The following is a 24,101-nucleotide window of genomic DNA, read 5'->3' on the forward strand; positions in this document are numbered from 1 at the left end:
ACCTGCGGCAGCCGGCCAGCCCGGCTCAGTGACCGCGGGCCCTCTGCGCCGCTAGGGGCTGGGGAAGGAGGCTCAGCCCCGCGGCCCGGGCGCTGCTCTCGCTGCGCGCCATGAAGGTGGCGGTCTTGGACCTGGGCACCCTCTTCGCCAGGCTCTTCAAGCCCCCCGCGGCTCCAGCCCCGGGCCCCGCCGCCGCCTGCTCCCCCGTGCCCGGCCCGGCTCCAGGCTGCCCCGCCGCGTCCAGGGCGCTGCCTCCCCCGCCCGCCCCGTCCTTCCCCCGGGCTCCCTGGCCCGGCTCCCTGCCTAGCCCCCGGCCGCTCCCCCCACTAGCCGGGGGCGCCGCGGCGTTGCCGGGCCGGGCGGCGGCTGGTGGCGGGGCTGGGGCGGCGCAGCCCCCGGGTACCGGCGGCAGCTCCCCGCACCAGGCAGCGGCTCCCGCGGACAGAGAGCCCGGCGCCTGGGCAGCCCCCGGCGCCAAGCAGCTGCTCTTCGTGACCCTGCCAGACATCGGCGAAGAGGGGGTAGCGGAGAGCGACCCCGAGAGCGGAGCCTGCGCCCCCGGCCCAGTGTGAGTAGGGAAGAGCCGGGGGGCGGCGGGTGACCCCCAGGATCCAAATGGCGCAAGATTTCCCCCTGCCCATGGTGGGCGGAGGGAGAGTTTGGCTCTTGTCCGAGGGGTAGGGTAAAGCCATTCTGATAGAAGAGGTTCAGCAGAGACACCAACGGAGGCAAAGGACAGAGTAAAAGGGCCTGGCAATTCAAATGAGTTAACAACTGTTCTTACACCCGTGCTCATTGTAAAAGGCGTCAGCATGACTGCTGTGTGTTGACATGCGCATCTGAACTGTATTTATAAATATAATGTAAAGAGATAATTTAAAACAGACTGAAACTTTAAATCTGAATGTCCAGCTTTGAGTCTTAGAATATTTAAACAATTACACCTATCCAGCCACTTACATATGCATTTTTGTATGACTCCAGTGAGGGATGTTCTGCTTACCGAAAGTTGCGCCAAGTTAAAAAACAGATTCGGTTTCTCAACTGATGTAAAGTGGCATAGTTCCATTAAAGTCAAGTGTAGCTAAGCCAATTTACCAGCTAAGTTCCTTGTCTACAGCTTTTTTTTTTTTTTAAAAAAAAAAAGCAAGCTAACTTTATAGAGGTATAGATATTATATATGCCCATATTGTGCTTCCCTTATGACTAAAATTAACACAGTTATGATCAGAGAAAAACAAATATTTGGTAAAGTTACCAGTGAGAACATACTTTAATTAGAGTGCTTAAAAATAACTTTGTGTTGTCAGAATATGTGTCTGGACTTCTTTTAGTCAGTTTTTAATATCAAATTGATATGTGAAATCAATTATTGTGATGTGGAAAGCATGTTTGGGTGAATCTGTAACATTGGCGAGCTCACTGATTTCAATTTCCATTACTTTCTCAGCATAATCATTGCAAGCAGCCATATGTGAAAGAATATATATCAATTTGATACTAAAGTAATATTGATAACTTTTCACAATGAAATATAATATAGGAGCATGTGGCAAAGGAGAACATGCAGTGCTTTGAAAGTGAAGTAACTTGAACTTTGTGAGACAAATTATGCACTTCCAGAATTCCTAAATCATACCAGTAGAAAAGGAAGATGACTGCTCTATTTTCCATCTTTTAGGGGTTATTGACAGTTCCTACCTGCTAGGCTGTTGCCCACTGCTGAGCTGTGGACCTCTGGCTGCCAGGCTGTGACGGCTTTGAGGGACTAGGGTTGGGATACACCGCTCTTGCCATGGCTGTTAGAAGAGGTGTGTTCTGCCCCGCCTCTCAGCCAACCAACACCAGGCAGGGATGGGGTCTCCTTCCCTGGGACAGCTCTTGTACATTTCAAAAGCAAAGTGCTGCCAGGAGTGCAGGGCCAGAGGGGGACTGTTTGAGCCCTACGCCCCCCACCCCCACTGCTCATGCTCCCCGCAGTTTCCACCTTTAAAATGTAGCAAGAGCCGGCAGGGCTTCCATGTCTGGAAGGAGACCCCATCCCTGCCTGGTGCTGGTTGGCTGCGAGGCAGGACAGAACACTCCTCTCCCAACAGCCATGGCCAGAGCGGCGTGCCCCAGCCCCGGCCCCCTGGAGCTGCCATGGCCTGGCAGGCAAAGGTCCGCAGCTCACCCCAGGTACCCCGCAGCCCTGCTCTTAGTTTCCCACTGAGTCCCTGCCCCTTCTCCCCATGGAGACAGAGCTGCGGGGAATCAGCTTTTCATCCAGCTCTCCCTCTCCCCCGGATCCTGCTCCCTATCCTTGCTGCCTCTCTTTTATAGAGGCAGCTGGGGAGTGGGAGCTTATCGGATAGTCGACTAGTCACTTACATCCCTAATCTATACACCACTCTCTGACTTGTATCACCTTGGCATCTTTGTTCATCTTAAAATCTTTTTCTTTTATGTCATCCTTCAAATCTGTCAATTTTACGTGTGTTCACTTTTTTGATTGTATCCCTTTGGTATATATGGTCATGCCAATTTTCTTCCACAATTTGATCTGAGGAAGTGGGTCTGGCCCATGAAAGCTCATCACCTAATACACCATCTTGTTAGGCCATAAAGTGCTGCTTAGTCCTGTCCTTTGTTTCTACAAATCTTTGGTCTTGCTCTCTTTTGAGTTCTCTGCACTGTGGTGTGTATTGCTATGTATGGTATCCTTTCTAGCTGCATTCTCAACCTGTTTCCAAACATCTCAGTTGTCTTTTCTTCTGTAACAGCATTATTTCTTGCTCTACCCGTTTTCTTACCTCATCATCTTTTTTTTCCCTGCACTCTTGAAACTCCTCTGTTACCCTCAGCCAGTTCAGTTCTGCAAAGTCTTTCCTTGTTAGATGTCCTCATACTCTAGCATTCTGAGGCATACTGCAATATTGGCACGATGGTTGTCTGGCATATGTTGATTTTAATGAAATGTTTTTAGCCTTACAAATCTTGCAGAGCTTTCCACATACAGTAATGACAAGTCCGATTTTTCTTTTTATGTCACCTTCATAATTCTCATTCTTTGATACTAGTTCTGTACAGTACACCTTCCCACCCCACACTTGTTTCTTTGTCTCTTAAGTTTGATATTTAATTGCCTCTTTCTGTTGTCTTCCAAGTGATTTAAATTTACAATGGTGATGTTCATTATGAGTTTTCTGCTTTCATGCTCATGCTCTATAAATTCTCCTTGGTCGGTACCACAAGGTCAATATTATCTGCAAATCTAAGATCATGCACTGTCATATTAACGTGACTCTTCCCATTTCGTCTCTTAATGCTTCAGCTATTACTGTTTCCAGTACCAAGTGGAACAGATATCATGATCTCATTCATCCTTTAGTCATTCCTTCAATCATCCTGAACCAGTTCATCAGCTTTGTCTACTCACAGCATTCACCAACTTGCTGTAGCTATTTCTATCAGTTTGATTAATTTGTAAGGTGTGCCATACAGTCTCATAACTTGCCATGAGAATGGTGTGGGGAGAATGATTATAAATTTGCAAAGGTCACCAAACACGGGGAGGCTGCTAGCACTTTGGGGGAGAAGGTTAGACTTCAAAACTATATTGACAAGTTGGAAAACTGGTCTAAAGTCATCAGTATAAAAGGGAATAAAGACAAGTTCAAAGTTCTTGCTTAGAAAGAAAAAAAACCTGAAATACACAGCTACAAAATCTGCAGACTATAGGCTGTTAGAAAATGGGAATAACTGGTGAGGTGGCAGAGCACTGTTGAAAAGGACCCTGGGATTATGGTGGATGACAAACCGAATGAGTGAACAATGTTGTGCATTTGCAAAAAAGACACACATCATTCTGGGATGTAGTAACTGGATTGTCACATGTAAGACACAGGAGGTAGTTGACCCATCATACTTAGTACTGCTGAGGCCTGAACTGGTATATTGTGTCCAATTTTGGGTGCTATACTCTGAGAAAGTTGTGGCTAACGTGTAGAATTCAGTGGATAACAATACAATGATAAAAGATTCAGAAAACATGACCTTTGAGGAAAGGTTAAAAAAACACTGCATGTTTAATTTTGAAAAAAGATGACTGAGCAGAGTGTGATAAGCCTTGAAATATGTGAAGTACTGTGATGAAGTGGATGGTGCTTCAGTTTTTCTATATGTCTACTAGAACAAGAAATAATGGGCATAATCTGCAGACTATAGGGTGTTTAAATATTAGCAAAACATTTTTATCTGTAATGATAGTTAAGTTCTGGAAAAGGCATTGCGGAATCCCTGTCATTGGAAGGTTTTAAGAACCAGTTGGACAAAGGTAAGAGTTGATTTGATACTGCCTTAATGCAGGAGGATGGACTCTTGAGGTCTCCTTCAGACCCTATGTTTCTATGATTCTATGATCTTTTGAGAACAGTTCTGGATTAGAGAACTAAAGGCTTCCCTAGTCAAGAAGAGAGAAAAACTAGGGTATGGGCTAATTATTGGCAGTAATCATAAAAGAAATGGCAAAGTTTGGTATTGTAGAGTAGTGTTTCTTATCCAGTGGTATGAGTACCCTTAGGGGTACTTGAAAGAAGTCTGGGGGGGGGAGTACGTCAACCCAACTGAAATTTGGAGAAAACTGAATTTTTGTGTTAAGTTTTCTAGCGCTTTATTATATTTGTGCTTTTTATACACAAAAAAGTCATCGCTCACCTGGCTACAATTAAGTTGTTTACACAAATGTGTTGTAATGATAGAAAAAAATTGTGTGTGTCTGACAGATGTAGTTACGGGGGTACTTTTTTTGTTGTTGAAAAAAGGGGGTACTTTATTTAAAAAAAAAAGGTTGAGAAACACTGTTGTAGAGGAATAAACATAAGCATTTGGTAAGGGCCTACATATAACGGTAGGAGAGGATGTTGAAGATGACTTTGAGAACTCATGTTGACTCATGTTTATGACCCTTGGTAATAATATATAGTGGTGCTTGAGATTAGTCCGAAGGAGGCTCTGTTCAACTTAGAGCCCCAGGAAGCACTGGGGAATAATTACTTTAAATTACTCTGGGGAGTAGCTATTTCTAAATAGTAGCAGCGGAGCATCCACACTAAAGCTATTCCAAAATAACTGTTTTGAAATAAGCATTGTTCCCCGAGGAAAGCAGGAGTACAGGAGGCCCCCGCTTTATGATGGCCCAATTTACTACCTCTCGCACTTACGACCTTTTCTGTAAGTGCGGAAGGGGCTGAAATCCCCCGACTTACGTCCTCGGCCCCGCATCTATGACAGCGCATGATGCCTGTCAAAATGCGGGCTCGAGTTACGATGTCCTGACTTGCGAAGCTATCCCAATAACCGATTGCATGGCAAGTTGAGGGCAGCCTGTACATATGTTGAAATAAGCAGCTTATTTAGGAATAAGGGGGGTTATTTTGAAATAACTTCCTAGTGTAGACAAAGGCTGAGATGGGAGGTCAAGAAAGGAGAAGTAGATTTGGGAGCCATTAGCATGAAGATAGTGGTCGAAGTCAAGGGAATGAATGAGATTACATAGTTGGACAGAGTCTAGTATGAAAAAAGAAGAGACAGTACATGGATTGTGTAGGAATCAGGCTGAGTGTACACTAGAGGAACTCTGTCGCAAAAAGGCATGTGTGGATGCGGCAGTGGGGGGAGGGTTTTTGAAAAAACAGACCTCCAGGGAAAAGCCCTGGTGGACACTCCATCTGCAGGAGAAACCTGTATTGTTCCTAGCTGTAGCCATGTCTTAAAGGCACAGGCACCCTGGGCAGCCATTGTGGCAGAAAGCCAGCCAGAGCAAGCCACTGACCACACGGCTCTCCCTGCATTTTTGCCAAGGAAGCATGGCACAAGCACAATACCCCCCAACGTCCTTCGAAAGAACCATCCCAAGACTCATCGAGGGGCACAAAGAGGCGAGCTCCAACCTGGTCAGGGCCTGAGGTCCTGACACTACTTGAACTTTGGGGAGAGGAGGAATCAGTGCAGGCTCTGCATTCCTGTCACCGGAATGTAGACCTCTACGGCCAAGGGGCTGGCAAAGAAAGGCCGCCACCCCCGAATCTTGGGCCAAGTGCGGAACTGAAGCAGGGCTATGCCAGGGCCCATGAATGCAGCTCCACCTTGGGGAAGCGCCTCAGCATTGCGTGTACTTTCAGGAGCTGGACAGAATCCTGGGGGGTGGGGAACCCCTCTCTGAACGGGTTCTCGTCGAGTTTGGGTTGCAGACACCCATCCAGCACTGCCAGGATGTGGCTGAGGACAACCCAGAGGAGCAGCATCTGCAGGATGATGAGAAGGAGGACCCCAACAGGAGTGTTGTCGGCCTCACCCTGGAGCCAGTCCCCCAGACCCAGGAGGCCTTGCAGGCATCTTCTGACCCTGGTGAGGGAACATCAGGTGAGTGTGGTGAGGTTACCCCACACACAGAATGGGGGAAGTGGGAGCACAGGGAATGCGGCCCAATCTTCACGTCTCATGCTCTGCCTGGACAGCTTGCACATCTCTGTTCACATACAAGCACGTTCAGTCCCAGCTCGGGGAGGGCTCCACACATGTCTGACCCCAGGGAGGGCTGTCCTTGTCCTGCCAGGAACTGCGGGAAGCAGGCTGGTCACAGGGGCTCACGCATGACACCACACAGGCCACTGCAAGTGTTACACACGGCACTCGGCCATGTATGCATGTGCGACACATCAGTCGCTCCCACAGACAGTGCTGCCACGGGCAGGTGGTGAGTGGGTGGGGGCCCTGGGAGACCCAAGCTGCTCCAGGCCCCTGTCCTACACCTGGGGACCCACTGTGGCTGGACACTTCCCTGGGCTGCATGGCCATGGTGAGGGTGTTGCGGTGGAAGTCGGGGTGGATGTTGGCCTAGCCACCTTGGGGCCCCTGTGAGGCCGGGGCTGTTGGCCAGGCCACACATGGGCTTGCAGTGAGAACATTGGTGTCCCTTGTTCCATGGACAGTTACTCACTGATCACAAGCAGGGACAGTGTGTGCACGCATGACTTACTACTTCTCCCTCTTATCCTCCACAGCCGGACCCGCTGGAGCAGACCAGTGTGCGACACCTGTCCCACGTCCCACCACTCACCTGGGCCCATTGAAGCTGCAGGCACTGGTGGATCTATACCAACCTCATGTGCAGGCACGTTGAGGTCTTCAAAAGGATGGAGGAGACCATGGCGGAGAGAACATGGGCAGAGACTTGGTGGCACGACTGCTTGCTGGATGAGCTCATCCAGCAGCGGTCAGCAATCTATGCCACTATCCAGGAGGCTATGGGTGACCCAGGTCCTGCCCCCGTTGCCGCTCTTCCCACTCAACCTGCTCTGGCCTCCCCTGCCCCCCTCCCTTCTCCTCACCCACTGCCCCCCTCACTCCTGCCCTTCCCCTCACACCCTGCCATCACAGACCCAGCTGCAGCCCCCCCCTTCTCCCCAGCCCCCTACTCTCCCAGGCCCCACTTGACCCCGAGCACGTCTAGGGCCACAGTCCTGAGGCGGCAGTCTTTTGTGTGCCAGGCGACACCCTCAGCCCTAAGCCGCCCTCCCCCCCATTCAGGTTTACAGCCCCCCTCCTTCCCAATTAAAGAGACGTTGTTATATTTACAAGAAAGTTTATTTTTGAAAATATTTTTATTTTGTTAGTAAATGTTATTCATTGCCCACTGTTTGATGGTTTTTTAATACACAGAATGTTTTTCTCAGAAAACCGTGTGTGTGAGTGAGAGAGTGAATGAATTGTCCGGAGACTGGTGCAGGGATGGGTTGTGGGAGGAAATGTCTTGTCAGGGGGCCAGGCCACAGGCCCCATTGGGGAAGCCCTGGGGAGAGTCATTGGGCTCCTGCTGAGAATCTCTCATGCTTGGCCTCCCGGATGCAGACCCCCACCTGATGTGCTTGGCGGATGGGAGATGTCTGGGGCTGCTCAAACTGCCTCCCGTCGACATCAGCCTGTGTCCACCACCCTGGGAGGAAGGCCTCCCCTTTGCACTCCATCAGGTTGTGGAACACGCAGCCACCACCTCAGGGATATTGTGTTCCCCCAAGTCGAGGTGAGTGAGGCGCATTCCACCTGCTAGTGTTCCCGTGTGCATGTTAAATTGTTCCCTGCTCCCGTCCAGATGGCCACTGTAGGGCTTTATGAGCCAAGGAATAAGGGGATATGCCGCATCAGTCACGATGAACATTGGCATCTCCATGTCCCCAACAGCAAAGTTTCGCTGAGGGAAGAATGTTCCAGCCTGTGCTACAGGTAGGAATTTCTGAAGATGTAGGCATCATGTGCCTGGTCCGACCACTCAACACAAATGTCCATAAACTTTCCTCAGTGGTCGACCAGGGCCTGCACCACCATGGAGAAGTAGCCCTTCCTGTTAATGTACTGGGCTGCACGATGGGGCTGTGCACAGATCAGGATGTGAGTCCCATCGAGCGCTCCTCCACAGTTCGGGAATCCCAGCTCAGCAAAGCCGGCCACGATGGTGTCCAGGTTTCCGAGGGGGACAATCCTGTTCAGCAGCCCGAGTTGATGGCCCTCACCACCTGTGGAAATAGACACATAGAAACACACGGAATAGGAAGTTAGATGGTGTGCCTGAGTCCTTGGGAAGTGCTCCCTCATCCCTCCCCCACAAGACACCAGGAGCCCCCCCTCAGGCGGCCCCTCCCAGAAGTAGGGCAGATGAGGCTAGGAGCCCTCTCCCATTCCCGCTCCCTCTGCCCTTTTCTGACAGTCCCTCTTTTACAGTCTCCTATCCCGCATGGACTGTCCCTCGAGCAGTGGTCCCCAACACGGTGCCCGCAGGCGCCATGGTGCCCGCGGGGGCATTCATGTGCGTCCGCCAAGTGCTCAGGGCTGGCTTGGCCCTGGGCACGTGGCGCATGCATGGAGCCGGCCCCGGGCGCATGGCGCACGGTGAGCGCAGGCCCCGGGAGCGCCGCGAATTGGCCGCCTGTGCTCTGGGCACGTGGTGCTTGGGGGCAGCTCCGGCCCCGGGCGCGTGGCACTTGGGGGGGAACTCCAGCCCTGGGCGTGTGGCACTTGGGGGGGAGCTCCGGCCCCGGGCGCGTGACACTTGGGGAGGGGACACCGGCGCCCCGGGCACGCGGCTCGTGGAGGTGGCCCCGCCCCTGGGCGCATTGATATGGGAGGGCCCCGCCCCCGGGCATGCAGCTATGGGGGGACCCGCCCCCTGGCGCCCGGCGGGCGAACGGCCACGCCCCCTGGCGCCCGGCAACCTTCAAAGGTTGGGGACCACTGCTCAAGAGGGACTTACCTTCATCAACATGGTGCCAACAGTAGGTCTCCCCACACCAAACTGGTGTCCCACCATACGGCAGCTGTCGTGGGTGGCTAGTTTCCAGAGGGCAATAGCTGCCCTCTTCTCCAGGGGGATGGCAGGTGGTGTACCAATAAAAGCAAGCAGGATCTTATGAGGGGGATAAGGCAAAAAGTCACATTTATTGTAAAGATAATAATACAAAAATAAAGAAAAGATAGAAGCAAACAACGTTGTTTAACTACTTAACCCTTATACATATAAACATTCATTCATCCATTCATTCAGGTTCTGTGTATTTGTTATAGTTACCAGCCTGGAAGTTGCTTGTGACAGAATACTGGTCAGGTACTCTGTACACAAGTGATGAGAGTGGGGAGCGAAGTCCTGATCAGATGCGCATCTGAAGCTCCTGGTAGGCTGGCAGCAGAACCTTGGACTCAGATTCCATATTTTTTTAGTCCAGTTCTTATAGGAATTTTTTCCTATGCCAGTCTTTGGAAATTGCTGCGTCATGCTGATGTCTCCAGGGTGGCTGCCAGGTGCTCGTCAGTGATCTCATCAGGTGGACCTCCAGTACTTGGTTTTCTCCACTTGACACCTTTTGGTTGCACTGGCACCTGATGCCTTCTTCAGCCCTTTGTTGCTGTATTCTCAGGCTGGCACCTCTCAGAACCATTCATTCATCGTTCAAGCACTCTCTCTCTCTTACATACATTCCCTAATTAATGTTTCCCATACAGTATTTTGTATAATAATAAAAGTTGTAGTTACAAAAGTTTCTGGGTGGTATTGCTTAAAACATTCTCTGAACGGGCGTCAATTATGTAACAATGCCCTTAGTCAATTACAGGGCTTGGCTCCCATAGCAGAGTTAGTGGCTTGACAATGCATTGTTACAATGTATCTCTGCAATGTCAATTTCAAGCAGCCCCTTGATTATATTCTTAACCGTTCTAAGTTACATGACCTAATACATTATATTCTAAAGGGGCAATAATAATAATAAATCTAAACATTTAACAATCTTAACTAATAATAATAATAAGAATTAATAATAAATCTAAACACTTTAAGTTGTGGAGAACAAATTATGGGGAGTCACTTCCATTTGGAGGAATCATTTTCAATACATTAATATGTTATCCCTACACAGGCCTCAGGTGGGTGTCCTGTTGTTGTAGGGCAGGGGCGAGCCAGGTACACAACTGCTGGAATGTGGCTTTACACATTAGGAAGTTTCGGATCCAATGCTGGTCATCCCACTGCTCCATGACAAGCCAGTCCCACCAGTCTGAACTTGTGTCCAGCCTCCAAAATCGCCTGTCTAGGAATAAGTTGGCAAGGGCACTCGTGCTGCAGCCCGAGCGAGGAGCTCACGGCTGGGTTCTGATTCAATATCCAGCCCGAGCGTCATGATGGTCTCATGTAGATGCAGCAGAACTTGAAGCATGACAGTGTGGGGCCATCGCCTGCCCAGGGGCAGTCCCGGCTCCATGGCAAAAATAATATTCTAAAGCACAAAAACCAAACTGCCGCAGTGTCCCAGAAAGCAGGGTACCCAAAGCAAGCACTGCAGAAGCTTTGCTGTCTCTCTAGGAGGTAGGCAAGCCAGCTGCAGCAGCAGAGGAACGGCTGTCCGGGGGGGAGGGAGTGTCCCTTTAAGCATGCGTCTCTGCAAAGAGTATGCTGCAGGACCTGGAAGTAAAGGCTGCCCCCGTGTCATGCTAGAAGTAGTTCCAGGTGCCCTTTTTTTGACAGAGCGTCTAGGCAGTCTGGACGCTCTTTTTTGAAAAAGTGGATTGCTTTTTCAATCCGTTTAGTGCAATCCAGACGCTCTTTTCAAAAGAGATTTTTTTCAAAAGTATTTTTCAAAAAAGCCTCTCTCGAAAGAGGCTTGTAGGCTAGACATACCCTTTAGTCTGCCTCCAGTGAGGCACCCTGCTTTAGAGCTGGTCCATGCAGGGTCAGGGGTGATATGGCCTGCAACTGTATTTCTCTTGATTTACCTATTTCTGTGTTCAGTAGTCCCTGAGGTGCCATAGTCTTTCTCTTATTTACCACTCCTTCCTGTGGCAAGTGGTCTCCTTTTTTAAGCTCCCCTTCCAGGCTGAACTAACCTTACAGGTGTGCCTAGTAATGCTGAAGGAGCACAGAAGATCTTGTTAGTCTTTCCTATGCTAGAGGAATGTGTGCCTCTTTGCACTAATCTATGTAACTGTATGATCCTATCTTTGAGTCTCATCCTCCCTGTCCACTTTCCTTTCTTTTTTTTTGGCGGGGGGAGGGCTACATTGTGTCTTGTTTCAAAATAAATTGCAAACTCTTTGGGGCATTGATTGTGCTCCTTATAGGCTTATAAAGGACCCGAGAACAAGGTGTTACTGCAATCCAAATAACAATAAGGGCTAAAAATTAGTGTAGTGGTCTTTCTCATCCTCACCTCCATTTGTGCAAATCACAAAAGCTGAGATAAGTGCATGAGAGCATGACTTGTACTCTGCTCAAAGATGTACAGGACTGGAAAAGCTGGGGTTATTGTAGGTCACAATTGAGGTTCATTTTCTCTGAGGAAAGGTGTGCAATGCTGGAATACATTATGCTTAAATCAGGTCAGTCCTGTGTGTCTTAATTTCATGAATACTAAACTTTTACTTTTGTTGTGGTGGTGTTTTTTTGAAGAGGAGAAGGGTGGGGGGACTTAAGGAAAATAAAACAGAGTATAATACAATCTGAATTTGTTTTCCTAGTGAAAAGTGGAGGATTTAATTTACCAGACAAATTAAAAGATGGATCTGATTATTGTTAATTGTTAAAGAGGAACGGTTGTCTTACAAGAGCTGATCAATAAACACTTTGAAATCTACTTTCTATAATTTAAAATTGGTTGCATATTCTTGTTAAGATCCAAGATAGATACGTACTACAAAATGCTTCCTTCCATTTATTGAATCATGTTCTTCAAACCCTTCTATCTGACAACATTTTTCATGTTCATATTTTATTTTAATAGCAAATCAGGTATTTTTTTCACACCCAAAAGGCATGTAACAAACATGTATTGTTTGTCTTAAAGAAAAAAAAATACCAAGAAGATACAGAAGAAGGAATCAGATACGGCACTTGGAGAAGGAAAGCTTATACCTCTACATTAGCATTTTTTTTAATTAGATGATTCCACTTAAGCTTTTAGAAGCACCCAAGTTAAATATTGATAACTATAGTCCTCCTTACCTTGAGTTCAGATTTAAGTTGGTCTACATTACAAAGTATATTTTTTCACTTAGTATGTAAGCAGATGAGGTAGTTTTCTGCTCATCTAAATATAAAATTATTTTCTATGAGATTTTTTAATGTTAAAATGTGATTTGGTCTTTTTAAAAAACTTTTATTGAAAAGTTTATCGTTCAAATAAATAACTATTCGTGTTCTATTACATCATAGTTTTACTCAACTATTTTAGCGTGATTGCATCCCGAATAAATTGAAATACCAGTTGAATTGAGTTTTTCCTATTGTATTTATTGAGGCTGAATTTTGAATATATCAGTCATTCAGAATCTTTCAATTCCATAATAATTAATGAACAATCTGAAGCACTTGAAGAGCTATAAGCTGTAGCTGTGATCAAAAAGGATTCCAGACATCCATGCCCACTACCTGATTGGCTAAGTATATATTGAATTCCTCTCCAACAGGGCACAAGAATGCTAATATGCATTTTTTTTTGTCTCCCTCCCCACCCAACCCTCACAATCCCAAATCAAAACAAGGCACCCTGCCCTGAAAAAGTCCTGAAAAATACCCTACTGTGCACCATTCAATATGAAATCACATGGAGATGAGATATTATAGACTCTTCTGCCAACAATACACTAGTGAAATCCAGTTGTATATGTCCTCTTCAAAAGTTGCAAATAGTGCCACCTCTTAAGGATGAAAATATGCCTAGAGGAGATCAGCATATGGATGAAAACAGCTGGGTCAAACTTAAACTGGCAAGATCAGAATTATATTGGCTGGACAAGGGAAATACTTTGAAGAACTTAGTCACAGTCCCCTCCCCCTTTTTATATCAAAAACATCTGCTCCTGTTTGTTAACAGAAGTCCATTTTGGCTGTGCACTTAACATTTGTGTCAGAGTTTAGAAGATCAGGTTCCATGTTGCCTTTCACCTCCAGTTTACTGTGTCTTGGCCTTAGCATTCAAAATTAGTGAATTTATTTAACAAGTATATTGATAACACGTGAGCCATAAGAGAATCCAGCTCAATTTCTCATAGCTGGATGAATTCTGTAACAGTGGTTAAAAAAACCCAATTTTTTGTCACTGAAGTACAGCAAACAGATAAAGTATGACTCATAATAAAAGGATCTGTTGTAGGGGAGACATTGTTGCATGGTGACTTGGCTGCATAACTAAAATGTAAATAGAAAAATACTGTTGCTATATGCAGCTGATTGCAGCATCCAGGGCCTGGCCTGATAGAAGTACCAAAGAGTTCTCTTTGCCTTGCCATGGAAATTGACTCTGAAACTGAAGAATTACAACTTAGACAAACCAGAGTGAATCTGGAAGAAAGCCCATTGCTTGACTGTCTGTGAAACATACCGGCAGTCCCCGGGTTACGTACAAGATAGGGACTGTAGGTTTGTTCTTAAGTTGAATTTGTACGTAAGTCAGAAGTGGCGTCCAGATTCAACCGCTGCTGAAAATGACCAGCGGCTGACTACAGGAAGCCCGAGGCAGCTGAATCTGGATGCCTGGGACAGAGCAGCTGGGGCGCTGCCGGATAGGTCCCCGCAGCGCCGCACCTCGGCGCTGCGGGGACCAACCCGGCAGCACCCCAACTGCCCTGCCCCAGGCGTCCCCAAGTCAGCCGCTGCTGAAACTGACCAGCGGCTGACTACAGGAAGCCCGGGGCAGAACAACTCTGCCCCGGGCTTCCTGTAGTCAGCTGCTGGTCAGTTTCAGCAGCGGCTGACTTGGGGACGCCTGGGGCAGAGCAGCTGGCGTGTTGCTGGGTTGGTCCAGTAGCGCCGCTCCTCGGCGCTACTGGACGAACTCAGCAGCACCCCAGCTGCTCTGCCCCAGGCGTCCTGATTCAGCCACTGCTGAAACTGACCAGCAGCGGCTGAATCAGGACGCCTGGGGCAGAGCAGCAGGGGTGCTGCCGGGTTGGTCCAGTAGCGCCGAGGAGCAGTGCTGCGGGACCAACCCGGCAGCGCCCAGCTGCTCTACCACAGGCGTCGGCGAGAAAAGCCTGGTCTGCTGGGGGCGGGGGGCGCACTTATGTTGCCCACTCATTAGCTTAGGTTGCCCATCACTGCTTTAATTGTTTGGCTGAAAATGTCTATGCCTTGTGCTACCTTGAGCTATATTTGTCTGGAACATTTCAGCAAAAATGATTCAGCTATCTCTGAGAACCATATTTAAATATTATTTCTGCCATGCTAGAAATAATGTTTACAATATTTGTATTGAGAATCTCTAGTGCTTCTATAGTTTGGAGAGAGGGCTTGAAATTTGACTGGGGATTTGGGTTTGTGTCAGAGTTGAGCCTTTTGGAAAGAGCAACCAAAGAGGTTGCCAGTGGCTGGGGCAGGGGAGGGGAGAGCAGAGCTGCTGGAGATGCCAGAACCCATGCGGCCAGCAAAGCCTGTGGGGCCACCAGGACCACTGGAGCCCAGCATGGCCTGCGGGGCAGTTAATTCCAGCAGGGCAGTGAAGCCTGGAGCCTGGTGTGGGGGTTGCCAGAGCAGCGAAGTCTGACAGGGTTCCTGGAGCTTGGCCCCTGAGGACAGGAGCCCAGCGGGGAGGCTGCCCCTTCCCCCCACCTTCTCTGGTCTGTCAAATTCTCTTGTCAGGGACCACTCTGGTCCCAGGGGTGCCAGGCCAGGCAGGTCGATTCTGTATAAGAAATACATTTCATATGATTTGAAAATAATCCTAGAGTAACAGTTTTATTGTGGAACAGAAGAGCTATTTGAAAAATCAGGCACAGAGGCAAAAGTATAGAATATACAATTCCTTACCAATAAATTCTGTGCAAGTTTGCTTTGTTTAGCTGTTCTGTACAGGTTCATGTTGGCAAAATCTATATAATTTAAAATAGCTGGAATAAACTGGAGTGCTCAGGCATTTTAGTTTAGCAAACTGATAAAACTATGAACTTCAGCTAAATTGAATTACTAGAAACAAAATGAATGTAGTAAGCATCCATTATCTAAAATTGTCTACAAATAAAAAGTTTCCTTAATGCTGCTAGAGTCAGATGTGTTAAGTGATCTGGTAAAATGCTTCTGACAGCATGAAACTGAATTAAAAGGAATGCATACTTAAGAATATCTTTGAACATACTGCTGGTATTGTACAAATACTGTATTCTAATATTCCAACAAACTTAAAAGATAAATAGAGCCAAATTGTACACTTGTTCTTTGCATTCAGTTCTCATTAATATTAGGAATTGTAAAGAAACAGATTTATTTCACAAACAAACCAATTTCTTAAACATATTTTTGAAAAGTTCTTTCTGGAAAACAATAGAACTATCAGAATGCTAAAGGAAGGATATTACTGCTATAGGGATATCATGGCTTCCCGCACTTTCTGGACTGCTCACTCATTTAAAGGAATTTGCTCCTCTTTGCATTTCAGTGTTTGCACATGGCAAATATGAAATGTCTCTGTCTACATTATAGAGTTAGGTCAATGTATAAGGTAGCTTATATTGACCTAACACTGTAAGCATCTACACTAAAATGTGGCTCCCACTGATGTAACTTATCCACTACATTGACTTAATAACTCTACCTCTGTGAGAGGCATAGTATGTTAGTTGATGTAGTTAGTGCACACAATGTATTGCTTACTATCATGCTGGCAGCTAAATCAGTGCTCCTGTGCAGTGCTCCTAATGAGGGCATACACTGCTAGCACTATGAGTGTAGTGTGGACATGTACATAAGAACATAAGAATGGCCGTACTTGGTCAGACCAAAGGTCCATCTAGCCCAGTATCCTGTCTATTGACAGTTCCACAATAAAACCAGGTGCCCCAGAGAGGGTGGACCGAAGACAATGATCAAGCGATTTGTCTCCTACCATCCCTCTCCAGCCTCTGACAGACAGAGGCCAAGGACACCATTTTATCCCCCGGCTAATAGCCTTTTATGGACCTAACCTCCAGGAAATTATCTAGCTTCTCTTTAAACTCTATTATAGTCCTAGCCTTCACAGCCTCCTCTGGCAAGGAGTTCCACAGGTTGACTACACGCTGTGTGAAGAAGAACTTTCTTTTATTAGTTTTAAACCTGCTCCCCATTAATTTCATTTGGTGTCCTCTAGTTCTTCTATTTAGGGAACTAATAAATAACTTTTCTTTATCGGCCCTCTCCACACCACTCATGATTTTATAGACCTCTATCATATCCCTCCTCAGTCTCCTCTTTTCTAAACTGAAAAGTCCCAGTCTCTTTAACCTCTCCTCATATGGGACCCGTTCCAAACCCCTAATCATTTTAGTTGCCCTTTTCTGAACCCTTTCCAAGGCCAAAATATCTTTTTTGAGGTGAGGAGCCCACATCTGTACACAGTATTCATGTAAAACTGATTCAGTTGCTGTGGTGGTTGTACTTTGATGTAACTTGGGTCAACTTATTTTGATAGTGTAGAATTGCTTGTGTATGGTTAACTCAAACCCTTACCTTTTCATATAAGGTTTTCTGTAACTGTGCTACACTTCATTGTAAATCATACCCATTGAGTGATGCACATTTGTTCAGAAATGTTAGGTAGAGGTTGATTGAAAACAGGACACTTGGGTGGGAGGGGCTCAAAAGTCCCTGTTTTTTGTGGGAAAAGTTTGAATTTCAAAACTGAATATTTTTGACCAGTCCTACTGTTAGATTACTTTATAATGAACTGTGAAACACTTCTTAATGTCTTTTGTGGGTTTATTAACTGTATTATAAAAATATTAATCCCTATCGTTCTGTTGACATTCTTTTATAGTTACTGGAATGTTTTGCTAAACATGAATCTTTGCATAGCAGGAGCTGTCCACCTGGGGTTTATCTGGAATGTTAGAAAACAGTCAAGTGGTTGATCTATTTGTAGATGGTTTTATGAAAGATTCCTTGATTGTGATTTCCTCTCAGATGTGTAAGAAGGATGTTCCCGTTTATAAAGCCTATAATGTATTTTCAGTTGATGATCAATATGTAGTGTTTGTGGCCATTAGTTTGCTCTTCGTAAACATAAAGCAATCATATTGAGTAACCAACTAAGGTTTTGATAAACTGTGATGAGATGTTCCCATAGTAACATGCATGTAAACAAAATGGAAAACAAACTATAGTATCTCTTCCACCACCACCACAACAAAAAACCACTTATGGAATTTTTTTTAAAGGCAGCTTTCATTTAAGTGTGAGCCACATAGTAGGTGCACACATCTGTATGCATGTTATTTTGTAACTATCACTAAAATAACTCGGGTGATAATGTAAAAGTAGTTTATGTGCACACAGGGTGGCCTACAGACTTTGCTAGGCCCTAGGCAAGGTATGGGGAGAAGCAGTTCCAGGTCCCCAGAAGGGGCGGAACTTTGGGTGCAAAGGGTAGGACTGGGGACTAGCCTCCCCTGGCCAGCCCTTCAGCACTACCTACGCCTCCAGAGATGATTTAAAAGGCCTGGATCTCCATCCGCTGCTGTAGTGGCAGCAGTTGGGAGCTCTGGGCCCTTCTAAATTGCCAGCCCCAGGACAGCTGCCCACTGTTCTCCCATCTCCCACCAGTGGGTGGACTTGTTTGCATACTTATGCACAAAGTTGCATGTGTACAAAGGAAAGTTAGGTTGGAAATGGTGTTGAAAATCAGGCTCTATTTAAAAACATGGAACTATGTTGGGATCAGTGCTAAATTATTGCATGACCTAATAGATCATGCTATATTAATAGCTGAATTACTACACATCATATACATTATTCTGATAACATTTTTCTTATAAAAGCTTATATTCTGTAAGCTTTAAGAATGTCATTTAAATACAGTACTTTGATCAGCACAATGAAATATCTTGCAATTAACCAGATTAAATATGTCAGAGAATATTGTTATGTTGTTTCCATCTTGACTGAAACCTTCATTGTGAGACAAAATACTAGATACAGCCTTCACTAGTATGGTAAATAAAATAAAGAAGCTTATATAAAAGTGTTTTGAAATGTTAATTGTTTAAAAGTATCTGGTTACATATCTCAAGGCTGAACAAGTTCTAGTTTATTTTATCAGCAGAACTACAATAACTTGAACTAGTCATTCTCTGGAACGTGTTCAACTACCTATGTGATGCAGTCAGAAAGAAAACATTAAATAATGCATACATACTGAGGTGTAGTAAAAGCCCATTATGTGTAGGGTTTGAGAGAATACCTATTTGCAGTTCAGCAGACAATTAAACAGTGAAACTTCATAATATGAGTCAGAGTTCAGAGATACATTTCATTGCCGGTTGGCTTCTGGGTATAGATAAAGCCTCGGTTCATTACACAATGTGTGTAAAATCATAAGCAACTGTAGAAGGCGAAAAGATATTCATTACTGTCTCTCAAACCAAACCCTGGAAATCTACAAAGCAGTTAAACAGCCTTAAAGTGAAGCCCTGTGAGGCCAAGTGAGCTGGCATTGCCAGCCATGTATGTCTGGTTGCTGTGTAGCTTCACTATTTCTGTAGCAATTTTTACAGTAATTAAATGCTGACAGTACGTGGGAATGGGGTCAGATGTGGTTTTGTTTTTGGCTTCTAGGTACAGAGTTGTAAACGGTGCCTCCAGTGAGAGAGAGGGTTTTATGTAATCACAAGTAATTATTTCTCAGTAACCATGCAAAGATTATGCAGATTAGACTCGCATTAGCCATTGTGCAGGGAATTTCATAACTGCAAAATCATTATACCTTTAAGTAATTAATTGTACATCTTCCCTTCACTTTGGCTGAGGCAATCCCATTTCCCCTTTATGAAATTAAGTGTCAAACAGACCTGATTTTAAAAAATGTATGTGTTTTTGATGTAATGCTTGTGAAGAAGAGGTGTTTCCATACACAAAAGAAGAGCAGAATATTGGAGTAAAGATTTGTTAAATAAATCCGAGAAAAGAACTTGTCCTATTATCAGAATTAAGAGGCTCTGGAAGAAGAGTAGCTCTTAACATCAATTTTAAAATATACTCAGGTCTGTATTATGTCCATGGCAACTGAAGAATTTAAAATTGGCAGATGACAAGAGTGCATTTTGATATTTGACTCAGAAAGGACCGGAATGTTAATGTTCTGGCATCACTCACTATGGAAAAGAGAAAATGGCTAAATAATTGTTTCTTCCCTCACAGATGCCTTAGCCATATTACTTTTGGGATAGAGAACTATTCTTAAATTTAGCTGCCTTAGAGCAGAGAAAGGACTTTTCTCAGCAGCTAACATGGCAATTTGTATAGAAAATAGTGTTCTCAACAACTTGTGTTTCAGTGGCCTTGTCCTTGGAATGCCAAATAATTTCTGGTGCCTCTGTGATAGTCTACATATGAATTACAGGCAGTCCCCGAGTTACGCGGATCCGACTTATGTCGGATCCGCAGTTACGAATGGGGATTTCTCGCCCTGGAGAACTAGAGCAGCGGGACGCCTGGTCCCGCCGCCCGCCTTCTCTGGGGCGAGAAAAGCTGCTCCTCGTCTCCCTGGTCTGCTGGTGGAGCCAGCAGACCAGGGAGACGGGAGCAAAGCGGCGGAGCACCCGGGGCCGGACCCGCGCCGCTTCCAGCTGATCTGGAAGCTGCGGGTCCGCCCGGGTCCTCCGTGGCTTTGCTCAGCGTCTCCCTGGTCTGCAGATCTGGAAGCGCCACGGTTCGGCCCGGGTCCTCCGCAGCTTTGCTCCACGTCTCCCTGGTCTGCTGGGGGGGGACGCAGCTAGTGCCCCCCCAGCAGACCAGGGAGACGTGGAGCAAAGCCGGGGGCCTGTGGTAGAGCAGGTGGGGCACTGCCGGTTGGTCCCGCAGCACCGCTCCTTGGCGCTACTGGAACAACCCGGCAGCACCCCAGCTGCTCTGCCCCAGGCGTCCTGATTCAGCTGCTGATCAGTTTCAGCAGTGGCTGAATCAGGATGCCTGGGGCAGAGCAGCTGGGGTGCTGCTGGGTTGGTCCAGTAGCTCCGGGGAGCGGCCGCGCTACTGGACCAAGCCAGCAGCACCCGAGCTGCTCTGCCCCAGGCGTCCCAAAGTCAGCCGCTGCTGAAACTGACCAGCGCTGACTACAGGAAGCCCGAGGCAGAGTTGCTCTGCCCTGGGCTTCCTGGAATCAGCTGCTGATCAGTTTCAGCAGCAGCTGACTTGGGGACGCCTGGTGTTCTTACCTTGAATCTGTATGTAAGTGGAACTGGTGTCCAGATTCAGCGGCTGTTGAAACTGATCAGTTTCAGCAGCGGCTGATGCCAGTTCCAACTTACATACAGATTCAACTTAAGAACAAACCTACAGTCCCTATCTTGTACGTAACCCGGGGACTACCTGTATCTCCCTGAGACCTGGTTGATATTTGTGGAATGTGGAGTGTACCATGAGATCTCTTTCATGGGCTTTTTTTTTTTTTTTTTTTTAAAGGAGATATATTAACAGATGCCTCCTGGGCTTTTCAGGATATGCCACTTTGTATCTTGGACCTTTGTAAAGAATAGTGATAAATTGATGGACTTGTGGCAGGATTTTCTCTGTAAACATCTTTCACTATTGCCCTTGCTCCACCACTCACTCATACAGGGGAGGGCAATCATTTTTGAAGGGGGGGGGGCACTTGACAAATTTCAGAAGTGGTCATGGGCCACCCTGGAAGGGGCAGGGCCTTGGGCAGAAGAGGGACTTTGCGTGCTTCCCTACTCATAGACCCTGATTGACCTGGGGGTGTGGGAGTATGTGAAGCCTTTTTCCCCCTTCACCCTGCCAGGGGTCACGGCAACTAGAGAGAACTTCCAGCTGTTTTGAACAGCTGGTGGTTCCCTCTGGTGCTGAGCGCCCCTGGCTTGCTCCCCCGGCTTTGCTTGCTCCCCCGCCCCTTGGTCTCGATTGGCTTGGGGACAGGGGAGCGGCTGTGGGCTAGATCGATTGGCCTTCGGAGGGCTGGATCCAGCCCGTGGATACTGGCTTGCCCACCCCTGCACTAACAGGTCCTAGCTCTAGGGTGGCAGGGGAGTGACTTGAAATCCAAGTACTTGTCAGGATGATAGCCATTGAGATTCATCGTGGTCCCCCCACTGACTGAAGTGAGAGCCTTCTGTACTGGAACAGTAGTTGAAGCACAAAATCTATGCTAGGGATGTTAACAAATGTGTATTTGTATGAACATGTAACCACTGGATTTTTTAGTGGTTACACATTTACATGCAGGGGTGCACATGGGAGCTAGTGCTCTCAGGAAGCCAGCTTAAAAGTTCTTGGCTCCCTCCTATTCCCATGCTGCTGTGGGAAGCAGCAGAAGGGGGAAGTGATTCTGTGAGATCCAGCATGAATGGGCACTGTATCAGAGGCAGAAAGCTCTGTGTGTGTGTGTGTGTGTGTGTGTGTGTGTGTGTGTGTGTGTGTGTGTGTGTGAGTGTGTGTGTGTGTGTGTGTAACCATTACAATTAACTGATGAGCCCATATTTATCAGTTGATTCTGTAAATGACTAGGGATATTAAATTTAGTTTAATCAACTGAGCAACTAATCTATGGATTTTCCATCGACTATATGATTGGTTGATAAGTGAGGAGCTGCAGCAGGGTTACTTCCTGGCCCCAGGAGCTAACCCTGCTGTGGCTCTGCCTTTTAAATATATTAAGAGCCAGCAGGCACCTCATCCTGCTAGCAGAAGAGGATTATTGATCTTTATGTGGGCTTGGATAGCAGATTATGTGTAGTTGAGTTACTTTAAAGTGTTTGTATATGAAAGCAAACAGCATATCTGCTAACAGTGACCTTATTCTTTTGTTTGTGCAATTTAATACAATATTTGTGACCAGTAAAGTTTAGCCATCCATAAACTAGATTAGGTTAGTGACTCCAGAGTTTGCATGTAAAACTGAGAGCTGAGCAAATGAAGTCATTAGCTCTTTGTTGTATTGTCTTTCTTCAGAGCCTGCCATACGGGATCAGATAATGATCCAGCTAAAACTAGTGCCCTGTCTTCAACACTGGCCAATACTAGGTTCATGGATTGCCAAGGTTCACTCTGGTAATCTGTCTTGACCTTCTGTACAACATAGGCATTCAACTTTTCCAAAATAAGTCCTGTTTGAAATAGAGGATTTCTTTTAGAAAAACATATAATCTTGATTTAAAAATTACCAGTGATGGAGCATCCATTGTGACCCCAATTCTGTGCCTTTGCTGGAGGGAGACCAGACGTTCTGGCTTAGTAGGACAGGGTGGTAGGGTGCCCTAGATGGATCTCAAATGGATCTCTGTGACTGAATCAGTCACTGATATACAGTAGACCAAATAGTTTTGATGGTGGCTATAAGAATCCAGTCTTTTGGGGTTAAGAAAAACAGAAATGAAAGATTTATTGACCAATTTGATATGTTAAGAGAAATCCATTGTATCCTAAAAGAATAGTAATTGTGTTTTCCTGATATTTTACTAATGTGTCCTCCTTACTGATGTGCTTTGAAAGCCTTGCGGCCTGGACCATTTCCAAGAGTTTTATTTAACCTTTTTTTCTTCTTCCCCTTTAGTTCCATGGACACTTGATCCTGTTACAGTAAATGCTTCCTATCAGATCCCAAAGAAAGAAAACACCTCTGCCAAGACACTAATTAGCTTCTTTATTATTGTAGTTAATTAACATGATTGCATTTTCTTGACATTAATTTATAATTTATGTAAAAATATAACAATGTCAGATTTTCCTCCAAAGATAAATGAACTCCTCGTCTGTTTGTCTTACCTCGGTAGCTTTCAGAATCTCAGTCTGAGAAATAATATGTCATCTGACAGATGACTGTTGCTTTGGGAAATACAAGGGTTTTCTATCAAACAAAAACAGATCTAAATACAAATGCATGGACTAATACTCAGCAAATGCGCAGATAATGAATATTAAAGTTTAGTATTTGTTTTCGGACAGTTTTCTTACTTAGTTTTTTGTTTTCCATTTTTTATTTTCAGGGTAATGTTAGATATCAAACTTTGTAAAGTATGTCAGGATGACATGCATGCTTTGGCAGTTAGTCAGGTGTGAGAGTTTTCAGACACCATTTGCACAGAAAATGAATGAGGGCATGGAGGATTAGGCCATAATTGCACTACTGACACAAAAGAATAAAAGATTATAAAATATTCCAAAATTATAAGTGAAAAGCAAATGATTTAGTTATTTCTATGCCCCAGAAAGAAAGAAACTTAAGTTTACATTATGGGCCACAAGATGTGCTTCTGCTTGAGGAAGTGATCTATAAGCACTTACTATTAGGTGTGCCATTATCCAAGTGATCTGTAAGCCATATAAGCACTTACTATAAGGTATGACCCTCATTATCATGAATAGTCTCATTAAATTCCTTGACACTACTTGTAGGGTATGTTTACACTGTGAGGTTTTTCCAGGATACCACAGGTATCCCGGAAAAACTCCGCTGTGTCCAGGGAACACGTTTGCTCTTCCCCAAAAAAAGCAGAAGTGCAAACGTGCTCTTTTGGACGGCCTGTCCTTCTCATTCCATGAGGAAGAAGGGATCTTCCGAAAAAGGGAGATTTTCTGAAATTTGACCCAGTGTAGATGG

The 24,101-nt window shown here is 45.8% G+C and overlaps 1 protein-coding gene and 1 long non-coding RNA gene across 2 annotated transcripts in view; both read left to right on the forward strand.

Annotated features, from left to right (window-relative positions):
• Positions 1 to 24,101, forward strand: part of FAM149A (family with sequence similarity 149 member A) — a 74,927-nt gene continuing 50,826 nt past the window's right edge. The window contains exon 1 of the mRNA XM_006128458.4: positions 1 to 568. Within this exon, the coding sequence (XP_006128520.2) occupies positions 111 to 568 (458 nt within the window). The 5' untranslated portion in view covers positions 1 to 110. The remainder of the gene's footprint in view (positions 569 to 24,101) is intronic.
• Positions 583 to 14,054, forward strand: LOC142829640 (uncharacterized). Its single transcript, XR_012904278.1, has 3 exons — positions 583 to 6,402; positions 7,044 to 9,411; positions 10,446 to 14,054. It is a non-coding gene; the product is annotated as an uncharacterized LOC142829640 (long non-coding RNA).

This window comes from Pelodiscus sinensis, chromosome 5 (genome assembly GCF_049634645.1).
Source record: "Pelodiscus sinensis isolate JC-2024 chromosome 5, ASM4963464v1, whole genome shotgun sequence".
In the NCBI taxonomy this organism is placed as follows: domain Eukaryota; kingdom Metazoa; phylum Chordata; order Testudines; family Trionychidae; genus Pelodiscus; species Pelodiscus sinensis.